The sequence below is a fragment of the Uloborus diversus genome, chromosome 1 (assembly GCF_026930045.1).
Source record: "Uloborus diversus isolate 005 chromosome 1, Udiv.v.3.1, whole genome shotgun sequence".
Classification (NCBI taxonomy): Eukaryota; Metazoa; Arthropoda; class Arachnida; order Araneae; family Uloboridae; genus Uloborus; species Uloborus diversus.
In genome coordinates, this window is record NC_072731.1 from 152378331 (window position 1) to 152400109 (window position 21779).

The 21779-nt window shown below is 34.5% G+C and overlaps 1 protein-coding gene across 1 annotated transcript in view; it reads left to right on the forward strand.

Annotated features, from left to right (window-relative positions):
- The first annotated feature begins 7461 nt into the window (after positions 1 to 7461).
- LOC129232959 (E3 ubiquitin-protein ligase MYCBP2-like) overlaps positions 7462 to 21779 on the forward strand; it is a 284810-nt gene continuing 270492 nt past the window's right edge. The window contains exons 1-4 of the mRNA XM_054867051.1: positions 7462 to 7637; positions 8280 to 8349; positions 13830 to 14048; positions 20234 to 20387. Coding sequence (XP_054723026.1) covers positions 7462 to 7637; positions 8280 to 8349; positions 13830 to 14048; positions 20234 to 20387 — 619 coding nt within the window. The remainder of the gene's footprint in view (positions 7638 to 8279; positions 8350 to 13829; positions 14049 to 20233; positions 20388 to 21779) is intronic.

Here is a 21779-nt window from a genome sequence, read left to right on the forward strand (position 1 = left end):
GCGCCAAAATCCATTCCCAAACATTACTACCAAATATAGTCTCAATTAGCGTCTTTAGAGAGCCCCCTAATCCCACACCCTCAGTTTGAAATTGTCTTCAGTTTCAAAAAACAGTTCGTGAGGGCACACTGAACCCCCGCCCGCTCTTTGTCCCATCGTTATCAAACAGTGCGTAAAATACGATTTTCTAAAAAACTCTGGAGAACTGCCTGGCTTATGTAACTTTTCACGGCGCTAGGGCATATACCCATCAATCGTCGAAGTGAGATGGACAAAAGTCTATAGTTGTGTTTTTCAGACATTAATATCGAAAAATATCCGAAAGATCCGCCGAAGCTTCCCAGTTTTGTTAACGTCACCAAAGATAGCATAAAATTGCGCTTTTAGAAATATCCATTTGGGGGCTCCAAAACCCTTCCTTCTCAAAAATAGTCTAAAATGTATTTTAGTTCCAAAATATATTTCGGTTCGGAATATTTTCACGTTTTCCCTATCGTTTTCAAATATAGCCAAAAATGGGTTTTTGAAACAATAGTGCCGAGAAATAAGCGGAGGAAAGTCGCCAGATCTCCTATCGTCACCAAAGGCAGCCTAAATTTGCGTTTTAAACTTTAATTTCGAAAACTTTCGAAAGGAGATGATTGAATCTCCCTCCCTCTAGCAACGTCAACAAAGATAACCCAAAACTGCTTGTTTAAAACTTCAGTTTCGGAAATTTCGGTAAGAGCGCCGATCTTTCCCAAGCTGCGGTCACAAAAAATAGCTTCGAATTGATTTCAATTTTGAAAGAATTTTAGGAGAGAACTCCAACATTACTTTTCCCCTGAAGTCTCAAAAAAGTTCCTAAAATTGCGATATTGACGTCAATTTCGAAAATTTCCCCATGCACCTTGAATATACCTGGCTCTTTTCTCTCCTTGCAACCAAACACAACCAAAGCTTACTAAAACTATTTTTTGTGCGCCAATTTCGATAATCTTCTGGGAGCAATCCCCCCTCCTCTATCCTTTCTCTGATGTCACCGAAGACACTATAAAATGCGTTTTTACGACTAGTAAATTTTAGTATCTATTACTTTCTTCAAAGATATAAATTGTACCTAAGTTTCTTACTATAGAACTTTTCTTCCTTTTTATGAGTACATCATTCTTGTTTTTTTTTCTTCTTCTTCTTTTAGAACTTAATATAGAAATTTGAAGAAATACTTTTATGGACGTCTAAGATTAGTCAAAATATGCAAATTACTTTTGAGGGGCGGCAAATTAGTTCTTTGCACACGGGCGGCCGACACCCTAGGATCGGCCCTGCCTACAGCGAAAAAGCAGTATTGGCGAAAACTGGATGATGAAAAGCAAAGCATTTGTATGAGTTTTATGTCCCCACTCGACCATCTCCGATTTGGATGGAAATTTATAGAAGTGTAGAAATGCCTTTAAAACTAACCTATGCAAATTTTCAGCATCCTAGATCAAAGTCCAGAGGATCTAAGATCTCCGGAAAATGTGATCCAAAATGGCGGATCAGCTTTTTGCTCCAAATTGCAAGGTTTAGAAAATTTTATCAGACTGGAGGCTTGAAATTTCACGCGCTTAGAGTACGTTTAGCGGTTTATATATTCAAGTATTTCTGTGAATTTGAGCTCGTTAGATTTTGTGTAGCATGCGAGTGAACTTGTGAAAAAGTGCGATGGGGTAAATTTTTCCTGGATTTTAAGATGTTATAAAATCTGAATAAAAGTAATTCAAATGCTCGTGCTGCGGGATTCCGTTGTAAAAATACTTGTTTTTAATGGGTTACAGTTGCAGAGCTTAAATATCGATTTTCTAAATGATATTGTTGTTCAAAGTGGCTATCAAAACCGTTCAAGTAAAAAAAAGCCCACTTTCAAAGCGCTATAGCTCAAGTTTCTCACCTCGCATCATATTTTCGTTGAAACCATTAGAAAGAGCAGATTTTTTTCGTTCAAAGTAAGTTTTTTCTTCGATGATGTTTTTTTGTTTAAGGATAAAAAAATGAGCTCGAAATTCTGTATGCTGTAACAAATTGCCACGTTTAAGAGCAGGTTGCAGAAAATTTTATCACTCTGGAAGCCTGAAATTTTAGGAGCTCAAAGGTAGTTTAGGTTCTTAATACGTTCTAGTAATTTTATGAATTTAAGTTGATTAATTGTTGTGTAGCACGCATGCTAAGTCGCAAGAAAAACGCAGTGGAGAAACTTTTTCCTGGATTTTAGAATGTCATAAATTCTGAACAAAAATAATTCAAAAGCTCGTGCTTTGTGATTTTATTGTAAATATACATGTTTTTAATGGGTTATAGTTACAGAGCGTGAATATTGATTTCTTAAAACATATTGGCACCCAAAGTGGCTGTCAAAATCGTTCACATGAAAAATAATCTATTTTTAATGCGCTGTAGCTCAAGCTTGTCTCACTGCATCTTCTTTTCGTTGGTATCATTAGAAAGCACACATGTTTTGCAGTAAAACTGTATTTTCTTCCTGATGGTGTTCTATCAGATAAGCGTCAAAAAGTGAGCTTGAAGTACTGTTTGTCATTAGCGAGAAAATCTCGTTCTACAATAAATAAAGAATGGTGAATGCCGTGAAAACCGTCTAATAGGGATTTTGCAACTATCATTAGTCAGAAATAGTTTTTTAATTCTATTTATAAAGTGTTTTTTTTTTTTTTTGCAAATTATATGTGATAGAAACTGAAAAATATCCTGTTCTGGAAGCAGACTGATACATCAGACAGAGGTACCTTGGCACCTTGGACATTTCGTCGTGAAGACTGCCTGGACATTTTATGGTTATTACTCGCGCAATGGAGGAACAGATGAACAAATTATTGGAAGCAATAAACTCTGCGAAAAGTGATTTGACTGCAAGTTTTATGGCAAATCAAGAACAATTGAAAAATGATTTGGCTGTAAATCTTATATAAATAAAAACTGAGTGTATGTATCTATGTATGTATATGTCCAATAAGCTTCTTCTCCCGAACGACAGTTAACTGACCATCGAACCAGGTGTCGATGGATTCGTACTGTCTGACCACAGATTGTATGGAAAGATAAACATCCGTTTTACAGCCGGAAATGGACAAATCTATTATTTTTAGCGATGTCAGCTTTTGCAGAAGCAGAGTCTCATTCAAATAAGCGGAGTACGCGCATCAAATTTTTACTTTTCCCCCTCATTCAGATAGATTCGTGTCATCTGGACGTTTGAAAATTCCATACAATCCGTGTTTGGACAGTAAGTAATCTTCCCGTCTTCATGTTTGGCTATTGAACATAATGCTCTGATAATAATTAGTGGAGATATCAATTAAAGGGAAGATTTCGGTTATTGGGAATTTGGCGATCTTTCTTCATTGGCGTCAATTTTTGGTTCCAGGTGCTGGAACCAAAAACGCAGGTGCTGGTTCCAGCACCTGCGCGAGAGATATTTTTCTTCGCAAATCTAAACAAAGAGACCGGAACATCTATTCACATAGGGTTACTATAAATCAGCAGGGTTACCAAAATAAAATTATTTACACCAAAAATGAGACGACCGCGCCAGATTCCCAATTATCGCAATATCCCTTTACATGTACAGCACTACTATCTTTCAATGATTCGTATTTCTTTGTTGAAATTTTAAAATTTTCGGGATTGTCAAACTTGATCCCTCTTAATTTGTGGTGATATCCGTTTAATAGTGCTTTGACGTTATTCAGGCTGTTTGAAATACCAAACTCGTTTTGAGAAGACAACTTATTATTTCTATCATATTGATTTAAGAATGTAAAGTGGGAAAATAATTTAGTGTTCAGTTTACTACAGTGACGGATTTCTAAATTGGCTACTTCTAGTATAACTTACGGCGGACAACTTCCATAGACAGCAACTTTTTGAAATTCTAAATTACTTCGGCATTCATTAGAAACGTAATTTCTTTCACTGTTGCAAGAAATGTAGTAATAGGCAGTAAATTTCAGCATGATTCGCAACTCCAACAAACTATACTGGGCACTTCAACCACTGTCTAATGGCAGGTGAAAAAGGTAAAACAAACCCATGCCGTATCGTAGAAAATGCTAATAAGCCAAGTAAGTTTTGTTTGCATGCATAATTTTTTTGCTTTATTCTTTTTAAATTAATTTTTAAAGTCTTGTGGATATTCTGGCCCACGTAGAAAGAAATGAGCATCCAAGAAGCATTAATAAACGTCAGAAATTAATGCAAATTTCGTAGTTCTAAGCAGCCATTTCCACTATGTTGAATTCGATATTTATCAATTCTTGATGGAACTACATTTTCATGACCATAAGACTGACAAGAATAACAATTAATGCTAGATAATTTAATTATATGACATTAAGAATTATTATCAAAAGAAGATGATACTTCTTTGCCTTGCTTGGCTAGCGCTAATTGTTTTGCATTTGTAGCTGAGTTATTTTTCTCAAATTGCCGAATAAATTAACTAAAAAATTTTCTGTTTCGTATATTTCTAATTTCTGAATTATGATTTAATTCTGTCATGCTATGCAAATCATCAACAAAATTCTCACGGATATATGGTGGTAGTTTTCTTTTTAATTGATCTACCATTATTTCTTTTTACTTATAGAATTCTGTAATCTTTCTACCATTTTATTCCACTCATCATAAATAATTAAAATGGTTTAATTAACATGGTGAAATCTCGCCAGTACTAAAACTATACTTCTTTGCTCGCACAATACTAAAACTATAACCCTAAACAAATTGTTGGTGAACCTCTTCAGCTGAGAATGAAAGCAATCAAGTAAAATTGGCATACTATTTTAACGATGAAAATTCTCGGCTTTTGTTTTTGCTTCAAATTTCTTTCTCGGTTAAACATGTTTCAATTCGTTCTACGATATTTTATTCAAAAAAATATTTTGCATATTGTTCATTCTAACTAAATGCTGCAGTAAAATAAGGTTAGTTAAATTAATTATTTTTAAACTGGGCGGAGATGGAAGCCCGAGTTCTTCCGCTAATGTTATTAAATCCTTCTTTCGAGATTAAGGAAAAAAAAACACATTCTTATAAATTCAGACAAAACAATAAAAAATTTTACCTGGTATAACCATTGAGAAGGAATAGAGTATTCCTTCTCAATGGGTATAACGTTTATGGTTACCTGGTATATCTTTCAAAAAAAAAAAAAAAAAGATCATCGAGCAGCATATTTGTTTTTAATTTCATGCAAATGCGTGTTAATCCAGAGTTTTCTTGTGTCTAGAATTTCGCCATTTACGACAGTCAACTCCCATGTTAGAGGAAAATAATGAAAACTAACATTCTTTTGAGAAGCTCGAGAATACGGGAGGCAAAGCAATTTCTGTTGCTGAAAGCAATCTAAGACACTTCGACAGTGGGGATTGTTTGAAAAAATTGGCCCTGTTATTAGGAGATGTAGCGGCCCCATAGCTCTTATAGATATTAAATTTTACCTAACGACTAGGATATCACTTAAATATGAGGAAATTATTCTTAACAACTAAATATGTTTTACTTAAACGAAATTTAACAGATAGAAACACTTCTGCGCTTTAATGGTGAACAATTGATACATTATTAGCTAAACAATATTTTGGGGAAAAATTGTGATTGTAATTGTCCAATTAAGAGAGAGAGAGAAGAGAGGGAAGGGGAGAGAGAGAGAGAGAGAGAGAGGGGGGGGGGAGAGCTTTCTGGTTCTGAGTGTCATTAAAGTATTATTGAATAAAATATGACAACGTATATAAAGTCCAAATTCAAAATGAAAAAAGGTTAAAAAACCAGCAAACAGCTGTTTCGGCACTCTAAAATACAAGTGCCATCATCAGTGCAATCAAAAACGAAGACAGGTTCAACCAAACCTGTCTTCGTTTTTAATCGCACTGATGATGGCACTTGTATTTTAGAGTGCCGAAACAGCTGTTTGCTGGTTTTTTAACCTTTTTTCATTTTGAATTTGTACTTTATATACGTTGTCATATTTTATTCACTATGCAATACAAAGTTTTCGACTACTTTTTATGTATTAAAGTATTAGTTTCCAAAAACGAAATTTTTGCCGATCTTCAGAGATGTGTGGAAAAGGAGTTTTTTTAAGAGGCTCACCCCGGAAGCTTTCGAAATTGAAGCACTGAAAACGAGATTTAAAACGTTCTTCATTGATGATGCCTAGAGAGAGGAGGGGATGGGGACCTTTCTCAGAAAATTTTTGATACTGTTAATTTAAAAACACAGTTTTAGACCATCTTTGGGAACGATAAAAAAATGATAGAGGTTCGAGTACTTTCCTCCAGCAAATTTTCGAAACTGGAATTCCATGTTATGGCGGGAGTGGATTCGTCTGTTCTCTTATGAAGTTATTCAAAATTAAAGCCCAAAAATTTAAATTTTACTCGATCTTCAATGATATTAGCAGGGCCCGATTGACTAAAAGTGAGGCCCAAGGACCACAGTAATTTGGAGGCCCCCTGAAGGCTATTATTTTAAAAATGTGTGTATTTTTTGTATAGTTGTAATGCTATGCATAATTCTTTAAGTAATTTGGGGCCCCTTAGGAAGAGGGGCCTCAGGCCCAGGCCTGTGCGGTAATCAGGCCCTGGATATTAGGAGGGGGGGGGGGGTTCTGAGGACCACTGGAATTCTTTCGACATTGGTTTTTATCAAATTATTTTCTTTTAAACTGAGGGGCCTGAAACCGTGAGTTTGTACAGCGTACAGAATACTTTTTTTCCTCAAAAAATGTTTGAAACTTACGTTTTGGCGGCCTTTGGCCTTTGATTGGATAATCTTAAGTCTTTCAAGCTCCTCAATGGTATTTCAAGATTGCATTTTTTAAATAATTTTACGGAAAAAATATTACGTGGTTCCATCAACCAATCAACCAGCTAGAGTTGTGGTCGACCGTTAGATCAACCAGTGAGGCTCATAAAACGACATCGGAAGCAACTAGAGTCCCTAGGGACTCTAGAAGCAACCAGTTAAACCGGTAGCTCTCAAGAACGCTGTGGCAAAGAGGTTGCTCACCAGTCGACCGGTGAGGTTCGTCGAACCGATGCCCCATGCGTTTTTTTTTTTAATTTTATTTTTGTGCTGAAAACATTTTCTGTGTTTGTCTGGAGGCAAAATTAAAAAGAAAAAGGCTTTATGTATGTGAAGCTGGTTAGCTTCAGCTTCTGTGTAAATAAATAAATAAAAATATCTATTACATCTAAAAACATTTCTGGCAACACTAAAAGTGCGACTGCTAGTGCGCTGTTTGTTTCGAAATGGATTGAAGGAACCCGAAGCTGATCACGATTATATGTATAAAAAAAAGTGATCTAACTTCCCACACAAAAATTTCTCATTCGCTTATAATGGCAATGCGCTGAAGTTAAAGTACCACAATTCAATACATTTTTTAGAAATATATACCGGTTTCCCCAGTATCTGTGAAACAACATGGCCGCCGCCGATGTTCAACAGACTCCTGACAATTCTGTGATAGTAAATAGAAACAATTCTCGCTCACTTACTAGAAATATGCGCTGTGGGCCCCACTGTAAGCCTGGCGAAATTAGTGAAGATGTCCTTCGTGCGGAATTTCATGAAATGTTTCGTCAATTTTCCGATCAAAAGTAAGGCCAGAATTTAATTTGCACATTGTCCAACCCCCTCCCTTCTTAAATTTACCTGTTTTAGCTCATTGTAAGCGGTAAAATTTAAAAACGTATCTTTGTGTAATGTTTATGCACATTTGAAGAGCAAAAAAGATGTTTTTGTTTGGTTTGATTGTCAAATTGTTTTGACAGTTCCTCATTAACTCGGATTTAAATCTTTAAGTTAATTGATGAAAAAATTTGAATAAAATTATTTTTCATCTGTAACATCTTGATGGAAAAAAATCTCTCAAGAGAGGCAGAAATTTATTGAATTTTTTGCACAATAGAAGCATGACTTTATTAAAAGGAATATTCAGAGATTAAAATTGGTCTTGGTAAGTAAAAGGTATGTCCTACAGCTAATGCAGTTATTCGGAAGGTTTTAATTGGAAGTTGTAAACACCAATTACTTCTTTATGGCCCCCATTCTTTCCGGAACTTCTCAGCATGTGATACTTGAATATTAATAAATTCAGTGATGATGTTGTGACTGAGTTTGGAGTTGTACTTCATCATTATTTTCTTTCCTTCTTTGCGCAATGCATCAAGAATGAGTAGTTACGAAAATGTATTGGAAGTTGGATGGTTTGTTGAATATGAATTATTTCTTTCTTGTAGGAAAAAAATTGAGCCCAAGAAAACTAAAAAGAAAACGAAATCTAAAGCAAAGGATAAGCATAAGTCAAAGGTAATTTTTATATTTAAATGATTTAAAAATTTTGAAATGCTTGTTTTAATTTTTGATTGGAATTGTATCATGGCTAGTCCTGAGCCTCATTTAACCAAAGTCATCAAAACCTTGTAAACCTAGAATTTTTAAGGGGACCAAAAACTAAAAAAACTGAAGTAACTGTTCAGAATCATGAAATTGGTGCATAACATTACAACATTAATTCCTTCTTAAATCCGTTGTTATATAAATATAATTGTTATTCTTATACACCATCTATTTTACTAATATATTGAGTCTTTATCTATTCTTCATTTTTATGTTATTATTAAAACTTCATTTGTGTTACGTTTATTAAAATTTCATTAAATACTATTACAAATAATGGAATCATCTGAGAAAATTATTTTAAAAATTAAAGATAGAACCATAGTAAAATTAACATGTTAAATTCTACCATTGCATTAAAAAATAAAGAGGGGAATTTAGGTTAAATATATACATAAACACCAGAGAGATGTGGAGTTGTGGAGGTTTGATCAGTTATGAAAATTTGAAGTGAATACAAATGATAATATAGGCTGCAGTTCAAAATTTTTATTCATTAGTTTTGGCAGGTATTTTATTACATTATAAATTGTGAATTGTTACAAGTTTGAGATAGACTTTGATAGTGAATAAATTTTAAGCATTCTTTCCTTAAAAAAAAGCCTTTCAATGCTTTTTGGCACCTAATTTTTTGGAGTCGACTGCAAATCAGGGTTTAAAAAAACAGGGCATGAACTTTTCTTCTCGCACATGGTCTTACTTTTCCTAATGAATCAGAATTTTAACAAAAAAGAACAAACACTGTATGGCACCATATAAAACTAAAAGATAACATTGGTAACTTTTGAATGAACTCTCACCATGAATGAAAAAACTCGCTCCATTTGTCTAATCCTAGTTTTATCTCCCACTTACTGCCCTTCAAGTCACCTCTCCTCCTTCGAGTTAAAGTGCAAAACTACTCACTTTCGGTTAATTTCTCAGAAAATCCCAAATTCATTTATCCCAGACTTCTAGTCCCTCTCTGCCCTTGACTTGAGGATAATTTAGATTGTTGCTGGGTCAAGGAGAATTTTTTTTTTACAGGGTTGCTGAAATTCCAAATGTACAAGCTTCGGGCATTGCGAGTTGAGTTTCTCAAACACAGGGATTATTTTCAGCTTTTTTAAACGTTTTTTAACGAAAATTGAGTATTTAAGTGTGTTACATGCAATTATTAGAATTTATGAGACTGATTTACTTGTTCAATACTGAAACATTAGGATTCAATCTTTCAGAAAATGGAATAAAACCTCTGCCAGATAAAGTACATTGTATCCAAAATTTTCCAAAACCAGATACCTTAACCCAGTTGCATAGATTTTTAGGTACGTTCAACTTTTACCGAATGTTTTATACCCAAAGCTGCGCATATACTAGCTCCTGTAATACAACTTTTAGAAGGACATACAAATAAAAAGAAATCTCATTCCAAGGTTCGCAATCAGTCGGAATAACTGAAATGGAATGCAGAAGCTGAACAAGCTTTGTTGACGCAAAAAACGAGATTGCTGAAGCCACTCTTATAAGAAATCCCCTTCCAGGAGCTCAATTAAGCTTATATGTAGACGCTTCAAAGGTTGCTATAGGAGGAACTTCATCTCAACTATCGCATGGACTGTGGGAACCAATAGCCTTTCTCTCAATGAAACTTAATAAAAGTCAACAAAAGTGGTCAACCTATGATAGGGAATTGTTTGCCATTTACTCTGCTATTCGAAAATTCAAACACATCTTAGAGGGCAGAATTTCCCCCATATATACGGATCAAAAGCCACTTACTCATGCTTTTAAACAAAATCCAAATAAATGTTCCCCAAGGCAATTACGCTATTTAGATTTCATTTCGCAGTACTCCACAGACATTCGCCATGTGAAAGATTCAGAAAATGTGGTAGCAGATACTCTCACTAATCGAAGTTGAGTCGACTACCAAAGCTGAAAATTTAAATTTTAAAGAATTTGCAAATGCACAGAAAAGTGATCCAGAAACTCAAAAATTTCTCGAAGACAATACATCTTCTTTAAAATTGTAGCTCAAACCATGCCAAACTGCGGACTGCAATTTACTTTGTGATACTTCAACAGGTGTTCAACGTCCATTCGTTCCTGTTTCTTTTCATAAACTAATATTTGATACGTTTTCATAACATGGAGCATCCAGGAATCGGAGCTTCAACCAAGCTCATCTGTGCATGATATGTATGGCTTAATATGAAGTGCCAAATAAAGCAGTGGGAGCAGTACTGTGAATCATGCCAAAAATCAAAAGTACACAGGCACACCAAAATGCCTACAGGTACATTTTCTCTTCCTAATGCCAGATTCTCGCACATTCATGTCAATATCGTGGGTCTCTTGCCACCATCTTAGGGTAAAACATATATTCTCACTATGATTGACCGCTTTTCTAGATGGCCAGAAGCAGTACCCATATCTGACATTAAAGCATCAACCGTATGCCGTGAAATGTTCAACACTTGGATCTCTCGTTTCGGATTTCCATTGTTAATAACTTCTGATCAACGACCCCAGTTTCGCTTTTCAATTACTCGCTTACTGGGCACTCAAAAGATCCGAACAACTAGTTATCATCCGATTACAAATAGACTTGTCAAGTGCTTCCACCGGCATTTAAAGTCTGCTTTAAAAGCTCATATAAATATCGACAGATGGTTAGAACTAATTCCCGTTGTTCTTCTGGGTATCCGAACAGCCATTAATCTGCTTGTTCAGAACTAGTTTATGGCACAACCTTACGTCTTCCTTGTGAACATCATTGATCCTACTGACACTCCTGCATGCGACTTGGATTTCATAACTGATCTTCGTGACAGAATGAGACAGCTGAATCCTATTGTGACACGTGCTCCTTGCACAGATCAGTATTACATCCATCCATTACTAAAATCATCTTCGCATATTTTTCTAAGAGTAAACCATGTAAAACCACCTTTACATCAACCATATACTGGTCCTCATAAAGTGTTGAGCAAAACGAAGAAAACAATTGCAGTAGACATCAATGGTTGACGCACAACAGTTCCTCCTAATCGCGTTAAACCATATCATGTAATTCCAGAAACTGTCCATTCTCCACCAGTAACTACAAAATTAAAAACTATCAATAAAACACTTGCAAACGAACCTGCAATATATATCGTCAGATACAGAACACAAGTACGTTTTTGGAAAAACTTAGCTACTTACACTGCTCGACATTGAAAATGCAACACCAAGAAGGAGTGATCAAAAAGTGATGAAATTTGGAAAAAAGACACAGACAGCAAGGAATAATAAATGATCTTAATTTCAAAATGATAGGCAGAATACAGAGCGAGAACAACGTCGGCATTGGGACGTTCCACAGTTACTGCCGGATTAGATCAGTCTCCACGTCGACGCCACACACGTATGCGTCGACTATCACTGGATAAACAGAAGCGGGATTCATCTGAGAACACGACATTTCGCCATTCTGTCATCCAAGTGCTCTAGTCCGGCACCATACTAAACGTTGCTGTCTATTTTGTGGGGTCAATGGCAGTCTTCTTAGCGGACGCTGTGATTGCAGACCACGTGCAACCAAACGACGGCAAATGGTTCTGGTTGACACAGGAACATTCAGGGTATCTTGCACCTGCTGCTGAATCGAGGAACAAGCGACTTGTGAGTCTGCTACAGCTTGTCGGTGGATACGGCGATCCACGCGTTCTGACATCACTCTGGCTGCCCCTGCACCCCTCAATCTTGCCACATTTCGTTGTTCCAACCATCTTTTGCACAGCCAACGCACCGTGCTCGCATCCATGTGGGTATCAGCTGTGATTTAATGCACAGACCAAACCCCCTTTCTCTGTTCGATCACCATACTCCTTGTAAAATCATCTATCCGCTGGTATTGCCTTCGTTGACCGCGGCCTGGCATTCTCTCGTGTTACACATATCCAACAAGACAAGAAACAAAATTTCTTCGATAATTCTCCAGTCCGAAATAACGACATGAATATTGCCCATTCTGCAAGTTCCTTCCCTTATATCTTACTTCACGTGCATCGGAGAGCTGCTCATCACATCATTTACATAACTCAGTGATGTACGTCTGCTCTAAAATTTGCATAAATTTCTGAACACTCCTTCTTGGTGTTGCATTTTCAGTGTCGAACAGTGTATATAACCTAATTTTTTTTTTCTTCATTGAAAAATGTTAGTGAAAATTTATTGTATATTTATATCAATCTCAAATTTTCAGTTATTTTTTTTTACGTATGTACATAGAACAATGTAAAATATCTTCCAGTGTTGATTCTCAAAAAAAAAAAATAATGTTCCTTTGAGTTGACAACCCTCATTCACTGGGGAGATACTCTGTGGGGAAATCCATAAATTCATCAGCAAAAGGAGAAATCACAATTGCACAATTATGGAAACCCCAATAGCGCAACCAATTGAACTCCCACAAAGCTAACTGAGAATCTTCACTGGCAGTCGGAGGAATATTGTCACTGGAAGAGTGAACAAGTAACTTCATGTATTAAACAGTGATCTAACCAAAACCGAGTTATGTTGTCAATTTACCACGTCTGACATTACTACAATTTTAAGAACTCCAGAACAATACTCAACCCCAGAAATGTCTTGAAATTTTTTTTCGATACATAGAGATTTTTCGATATATAGAAACAATTTTTCTATGTAATCAGGGCCAGATTTAGGGGAGGGCAGGCGGGGCTACTGCCCCGGGGCCTCCACAACAAAGGGGCCTTCACAATAAAATTTTTATAAAATATCCTAGCTTTCACAGGTTGAAAATATCGAATATATACATATATATCAAAATATTCGGATATATATCAAAGTATCGGATGTTTTCGTAAATATGATGATCTTTTCGAACTCTGATTAGGGGCCTCCACTCCTTCGTTGCCCCGGGGCCTCCACACTTCCAAATCCGGCCCTGTATGTAATAGACGTTGAAATTTGCTGGGATTTTGATATATAGAAAATTTTGATATGTGGAAGTTGGATATTTGGAGGTTCGACTGTAATTGTGACATGCAAATAAAAACTTTCAAAACCATAGCATGAAAAAATATTTTTTGTCTTCTGTAACATCCATTTTCAAAGATGTACTATTTATTACTCAGATGGAAAATTTCTAATATTAGTTATGTTTTCTGCTTTTTTTGAGCTGTAGCTCACATGTTTGTAGTTATATGTCTTTAGAAAACATTAATTTACAAAGATTTACATAATGAGTTTATAACAACTTAACTACTTATTTCATACTGTAGGAATTTGTTCTGTTAATTTGTTAACAACCCTTAATGAATAATCTCTATCAAATGCTTACTTGATTACATTTAACTTGTTTTAAAGGAAAAATAGGTTTAATTACTATTTCTTCATAGGGTGATTCATCAGAGTTACCAGTCCTTCAACCTCCTTTTCTTGCTGTTAGAAGTAACCCATCTTCCTTTGTAGTTTTTGCAATTGTTAGACTTTGTGTTTTGGAAAAGCAAACTTGTGAAGCAACCCGCCTTTACTTGAAAAGTATTACATCAAGTTTAACAGACTCAGAATCAGAGGATGACGATGAACATAATAAAGAGACATCTTCAGTTCCTAAGGTATTTAAAAAGTTATATTGTTTTAAAAACTACTTGCACAAAATTAATTTCTTTGTTCTTTATTAGCTGCTGCTGCTACAGCTGTTCTTGGGTTTTCCATGCAACATGTCGATCTGAAAATTGGAGCAATTGTCCTTATATATTATATAATTGCCCGTAATGATGAGTTACTGATCTGGGGGTCTTAATAAGTCAGGATTTAAAGTTTAGCCAACCGTGCAGCATTGCTAGTAACAAGGCCAGTACAAGCTTGGGTTTATCAATAGATCTATTTCAAACAAATCTAAAGAAGTTCTTCTGCCCTTATATAGAAGTTTGGTAAGACCTCATTTGGAGTATGCTGGTCAGTTTTGGTCTCCTTATCTTAAGAAAGACATTAATGTATTGGAAAGGGTTCAAAGGCGAGCTACAAGGCTGATAAATGGACTTTCTCACTTAGACTATGATTTAGACTAGAAGGCTAAAAATGTACAGTCTTGAGCAAAGAAGAGACCGAGGGAACATGATTCAGTTGTTTAAATTTATTAAAATGAAAGATGTTACCGCGCTGAAGTTTAGCACTGAACACAGGAAAGGGGGTCATTGTTTTAAGCTATTTAAATCTCAGGCTAACATGGACATTAGGAAAAATTATTATTTTAGCAGGGTAGTGGAACCTTGGAACAGTTTACTGGAAGAGGTGGTAATGAGCCCAGTAGCAGAAACTTTCTAGCCAGTCTGCGACACTATTTTCGGTAGTTGAAAATAATCTGCAGCATTATTATTAGTTTTATTTTAAGTTTTAATAAAATACACAAGTCCTTTGTGAAGGCCAAGACTTGGACAATTTTCCAACTGGCCAGTGGCCACTAGACCCGAAAAACTTGTGGCCACCACTGTCTCTGAGTTTTAAAGCAATAGGGGGGGGGGGGGAGGGAGGAAGCAGCTTTCACCACTTTCATAAAAATAAATAGAACTCTACACACTATGAAAACCAATTCTTCAGGACATATTAATTATAATATGGAAAATTTGCTTTGAAATAGGTTTTTAAATTTTTTAAATTAGTAACTGAGAAATTGGCAGGAAACTGCATTTTAGATGAAATATTTAGCTCATAGCAAAGCCTTCAAATCAATGAGGATCAAATACAACTGTGCAGATAATAATTCGCATTTTTCAAAAAAATATTTTATAAAAAGAAAAAAAAACACGTTTTATTGAACACTTTATGTTATCTTCAATAGTTTGTGTTGAGGTAAACATCCAATTCTGTTTTTGGAAACTTACGTAAGTATTAGTATCGTTTATTTCTATCTTGCGAATGACCAAACATGGCACCTACGCGAAAAATTCTTGGTTATAAATAGATATTTGAATTTGTTGCATAAAAGTAGTAATAAATTCAAAATCCTTAAAAAACTACAATTTAGGTGAAATAGTCAGTTTTTAGCACATTAGCCTCTAAAGCAATGAAGATAAGATAATATTCTGAAGATAAAATTTTGCAATTTTAAAGACAATAATTAAGAAGTACCAAAAAAAAAGACGCATTTTGCTTAATTTTCAACAGTTTGCATTGCAATAAACATCCAATTCCGTTTTTGAAAACGTAGGCACTTCATGAGTCTTACGTACCAACATCTTGGGAATGACCAAACATGGCGACTACGCTAAAAATTAAGATATTAATTTCTGAATTTGTTGCAAAAAATATTTTCAAAATAAAAATCCTCATGAGACTAAACTAGTAAAAAAGTTTTAGCGCTTTTGCGTCCAAAGCAATGAGGATAAGGTGAAATTTTCACATAAAATTTTTCATTTCTCAAGAAAATTGTTTTAAAAAATAAAAATAAAAAAACGATTTGCTGTAGATTTTAAATTATTTTCATTTCTTGGCAGAAAGATAATACATCCAATTCATCTTTGTTTTTGAAAACTTTTGCACTTTTCTACTTCGATTTTGTGAATGACCAAATATGGCGACTATGTTTCTAGTCGAAATGCTGAAGCATCCATTGCTCAAAAAGCGATCTTCAAACGATCTTTTCTAAGTTGTATTTCTTTTTTTTTCTTTTTTTATTTGTTTCCCCCCCCCCCCTTTCTTTCGTTTTGTTCTTTGGTAAAATTATCTGCAGGCTGCCGAAAAATCTGCGACGCACGTCTCGCGTCTCGCAGTTTCTGCTACCGGCGTAATGAGCAAGGGAGTAGATAGTTTTAAGAGGGCCATTGATCTTCACTGGGAATTGTAAATTGACTGGGACCAGTCTAGCTGGGCCCAGAGCCTGTTGCTGGTCGTCACTTTTGTATTTGTAATTGAATAATGCTCTTGACGTCTTCAACCATGAAACTCATGCCACAACATGATAATTTGATAATATGTTTTCGTAATGTTTGACATACAGGTAAAGACTTTTTTGAAACAAGGCTGAACTGGATCTGAAAACATAACTATTTTACTGGTAAGGCTGTAAATTCAGGGGAATGAAGAAACAAAAAAGTGGTTAACAATTAACGCTATCAACTGGAGTTTAGGGTTAATCTACTGGAATTAGGGTTGAAATTTCAACTATCAAAATATCACTAAACAGGCAATTGCTTCGTTCAAATATAGAGGCAATTTTCACCTCTCATTTCTTGACCGGCGATTTTCTAGTTATTATTGAAAATGAGATGAGCCAGTGGTGACTGGAAATATTGTCCTGGATTTTTTTTTTTAAACTCAACTGCAAAAGATCAGAAAAACTTTTTATATGGTTGGGATTAATTGTGAGAAACTGTTACATGTATCTCACACTTCAGTACTCATTGTATTCCGTTAGTTAAACTAAAAGGTATACTATAATTCTGTGTCCATAAGTGAATCGATTATTGCAGAAAGGGCGTAAGTCTAATGAATTCCCATAAGACTTACGGCCTTTCTCGAATAAATAGATTCAAGTAACACAATGAGGTTTTTTCTCTATATAATGTTTATAACTGTCTCTATACAGTAATCTGTTCAGTCGAATCCAGACTTACGCGAGGGATGCGTTTCAAGACTCCTTGCGTAAGTCAGAATTTCATGTTGTAGAAAAGGGTATGTGTAAATGTTTTCATAATCATACCTAATTATTTTAGACACTTTTTAACACTACTTAAAACTGTTTTAAACCACTCCTTTACTATATACATTACCGTTTCTTACATAAAAAACTGAATTTTTATTTGAATTTTTTAAAAAGCTGTTTTAAACAACATAAAATACTGTCATGATGCACAAAATCAGTGATTAGCAGGATAGAGAGACATAAAATAAACCAGTACAATATGTAGTAATAATAAAATGGTGTTCAATAATAATACTGTGCAGTAGATCCGGTAATGATATTTGTAACTTGAAAACAAAATAAGATGTTGATGGATTTATGCTGCCTGATCAAATTGTTATTCTATGCATTTTTAATTTCTTCTATATCTAATATATAGAAGAAAGTATTGGATTCGTGCAAATTTTTGAATTGCACATTTTAACAGATTTGAAGGTTTTGAGGTGTGCTGAGTCCATTTCGACCATTTTTGGAAAATGTCTGTCTGTGTGTGTGTGTGACCAGTTTTTTGTGGCCGCTCTACAGCAAAAACTACCACATGAAATCGAACGAAATTTGGTACACATATGTGCCCTATGTGAACGTGTGCCCATTGGTTTTTGGCACGAAATCCTCCAAGGGGGGTGGAGCAATGGGATGTTTCTTGAGTTATGCATGCCTGCTATTCTCCAGGAAATAACTGGCGGAATCAAACAAAATTTGGTCCACATGTTGCCCTTAACAGATACAGGTGCTGATTCAATTTTGGTGTCAATAGCTCAAATGGGGGTTGAGCTATAGAAATTTTTTTGTCATCAATTGTGACTGCTGTATCTCAAGAAATAATGAACGAAATCAAACAAAAAATTTATGGACAAGTAGCCTTTGGAGGGTATAAGAGCTGATTCTATTTTGGGATCAACAGCTGAAAAAGGATGTCGCAATCGAACATTCTTTTTTTCCATTGTGAGTGCCATATATCAAGAAGTAATGCTACGTTCTGTATGAAATTTGGAATAAATGTGAATCCATATGTAAACAGGCATTGGTTCAATTTTAGCGCCAATCGCTTCATGGGGGAGCTGATTTTTTTTTATTTTTTTATGTTTGAATAAAAATAGCTTAATAGTATCGGAAATGTTATCTCAATGATTTAAAAATTTTAACTGTTGCCATCTTGTGTTAGATAACAAATAAATGTCTGTAATTATTTTAAGCAAGGCTTTTTAAATTATATTTAATTTTCTTCCTTTGCTTTGCTTTTAAAATAAATCGGGAATTGGGAAGGTCGTCAAGTTTTGGGGTCTGTGATTTTGTTTTTGTTGGGAATATTGCTTCCTCGTCATGCATGGGGAGGGATTAGAATTATCAGAAATATATAGAACAGTGCTGTCCAACTGCAAAGAGCCCACGGGCCAGAATTCCGGTAACTGATCGCCTGGCGGGCCGCAGTTTGAAAAAGTTGAACAATAACCTTTTACCTCTTATACAATAAGAATTAATAGTTTAATTATTAATTATAAAACAATGAACCAGAAGAATTATAAAACAATTTGCTTACATTTTAATGAGAAAACCGAGGCCGATCCATCTTCTTTACATGCTGAATAAGAAGTTGGCGGGCCGCCAGTTGGACAGCCCTGATATAGAAAGAAGTTTCGTGATGACCACAACATACTAGTTAAATACGGTTACTTCGCTAGTTCTTTTATTACGTTTCCATCTAAATGGCCGCACCTCTCTTCCTGGTTTCTTTAATTCTCAATACAAGAGCAGCTTTCATTTTCATAATTTTTGGGTTTTGCTTCGACACTCTTCAGCAAACTTTTACGGATTTCCTTTTCTTGACTTTCAATATATGGAAAATTTACTAACACCTAATTATCGTGCTACGTTGACGCATTTTTTTGGTTGTTCAAGCGCATCAAAAACCTTTAACGTCTGTTTAATTGTCAGATACTTTATCTTTTTCTTTCTATCTTTACAAACTTTAGATTCAACACTGCTCTTAGGTATCATTATATTTCCTCAACTTTCGGATTTAGAGTGAAAAAAATATGGTAAATGCGGAGTAGTTATTTGTATATGCTCAGACAAAGCTATGTTCAGACTAATACAGTGAGAATTTCTGCTACAAGTGATAATACAGGGATGAAGGTCCATTCGCGAAAAAAATATTTTTGTTGGCCAATAACAAAACTGATACTTTCACAGCGCGAATCCCTTCTGAAAAATTTCGCGTTGCGGACGAGGAATTTGCATTAGGTCTAAAATAATTTACTGGAGAAAAAATCTCGTTATAGCTATTTCATGTAAGTTGAATCGCGTTGTAGAGGGAGTCGACTGTACTGTGTTTCAAAAATTGTCCTATATTTTGTCAATTGGTTACTTTGGTCTCTATTAAGTATTGAAATGGGTTAAGTAAAAATTATATTTTTTCACTTAATAGATGTGTGTACATGTATACACTCATACATATAAATGTAACTCTAAATTAAAATTCTCAATTTATCAAAAAAAAAAAAAAAGTTTCTGTCCAAAAAAGTAAAAAAAAAAAAAAAAAGAGCTATTTACAAAAATCATATTTGTTTGAAATTAATGGTAGAATGACGATTGGAATATTTTAGATAATTTTTGGTGTTGTTTTTGAACTAAGAGTGCTATGGGCTAATTTTTTATTTGGGTGCAAAAGTTGTGTATATTTCTGTTAAAGTGAACATAATGATATGAATTGCACATATATTTTTAAGTGTTTGAAATTTTTTGTATTTTTTAAGAAAATATAACTAATATAAACTTCATTTTAATTTGTAAAAAATCAATTTTTCTGAACTCTCCCAAAAAAACAATTTTTTTCCCACCGCCTCAAAATTTTCCGGGAAGTTTGCATTTGTAGTTGTGTACATGAATTATGTTTTTTTTTTTTTTTTAAATTATTATATTTATATTTTTCCTTAATTGATGTTTAAATTCGCTGTTCTGTTGTTATTTAACAACTCAACTCTATTTTGTATTGCATTGATGTGTTTTTTTCTTCTAATCTGATGCCTACTTTTTTCTCTTAAAAATGTTTCTTAAGAAACATGAATTGCTTTTGTGAACAAATTCTATATACATCGTGTCTTTGTGCATTTTTAGATTGTTGGTGTTGGTTTATGTGGTGTTTTTGAACTAATTAAAGAAAGTCAGAAAAACCATCCACATTTTTGTTTAAGAGCATTGCAAGCATTATTAGATATGTTGCAGGGTCAGCAACCGGAAGGACTAAAGAATGAACCACCAGATGTGATAGGTAATTAACATTTTTTAAATTTTTATATGTATACTAGCAAAAACACCCGACGTTGCCCGGGTCAGTAATAGTTATGAGAAACAATCGTTACTTGCCCTTGTTTTCTGTTTTAAGCGAAAGAATTTAAAACAAACCTTTTTGACGTGATTAAAATTCGAGCTTCTTCCTTACTCATAAAACTAAAATAGCAATAAGTATTAAGAACTAAATAGTATTCATTTAGAAACGAAAGCACGACATCTAAGCGTATACAAATTTGAAGAATTTCCGAAATATGAAATTAAACTTTACATGTTTAAAAAGATTTATCTGTTAGTACTTTTTTTTACATCTAAAACCTTCTCTGTTATGGCTATTGATGCACGAACTGTTTTAAAAAATGTAGCCTCCCGTGCTCCCCTTACACTTGCTTTAGTTTTTTTTTTGGGGGGGGGGGAATTTCAATTATTGTGGGCACTTAGTGCGGTTTAAAATGTTACCAAATTTGCGAGAATCATTTTGGGACACCTTCGATAATACTCCCCCCTCTTAATAATTTTTATTATAGAAATATTGTCGCCAGATGCTGAGATATACTTTTGGTCAAAATAAAATGGCGCTAAACGGTTTCATACGAAATATTTCCAAAATAAGTAATAAAATTTGGCGATTGTTTGAAATTGTGCAAAAATGAAAATTTATGGAAGTTTTTTTGCTCTTTATGGATTTGCCTTATTTAGTTGCTGGATTATTTTCCACAGTAAAAAAAAAGTTTTTTTTAAAGATTCTCTGATTGGCGATATTTTGTTTACATGGTGTAAGCTGAGAAACATTATTACGTAACCTTTGGCTTCAAAAACAGCGACAGTTGAAAAAACTACCAAATGCATCAGTTACTGAATCTTTATGCAAAAATTTTGGCGATATTTCTGCTGATTGATTGGATAGTGAGTAAGTGTCCAATCCGCACAAATGATAATAATAAAAAAAACCGTTAATTACATTTAAGTTCCGTTTAAATGGAAAATGATCAGCTAAATTCATTTATTTTTAGCCAATCTTGTGGAAAAACGTTACTTTAAGATTTGACTTGAGAAAAGCCTCAAACAGTCAGACGAAGCACAAAAATATTCAACAGTTCTAGCTATGAACTTGGAGTTGAGATGATACACTAAATAATGAATTGGGTTGAGGAAAGCCTTCGAACATGGAACAAAAAAAGCTCATAACTCATTTTTCATACAACTTAGAACTTTCTAACAGATGCCATCTTCAGCAGAAAAATAAGCGCTTTCGATGGACACATAATTTTAATATGTGCACGTATTTTTTCACAGTCATATTGGGGCATTTATGCGAAAATTTGGACAAATTAGAATAAAAAAGGAACTATCAATCGGATTTTTTTCGAAC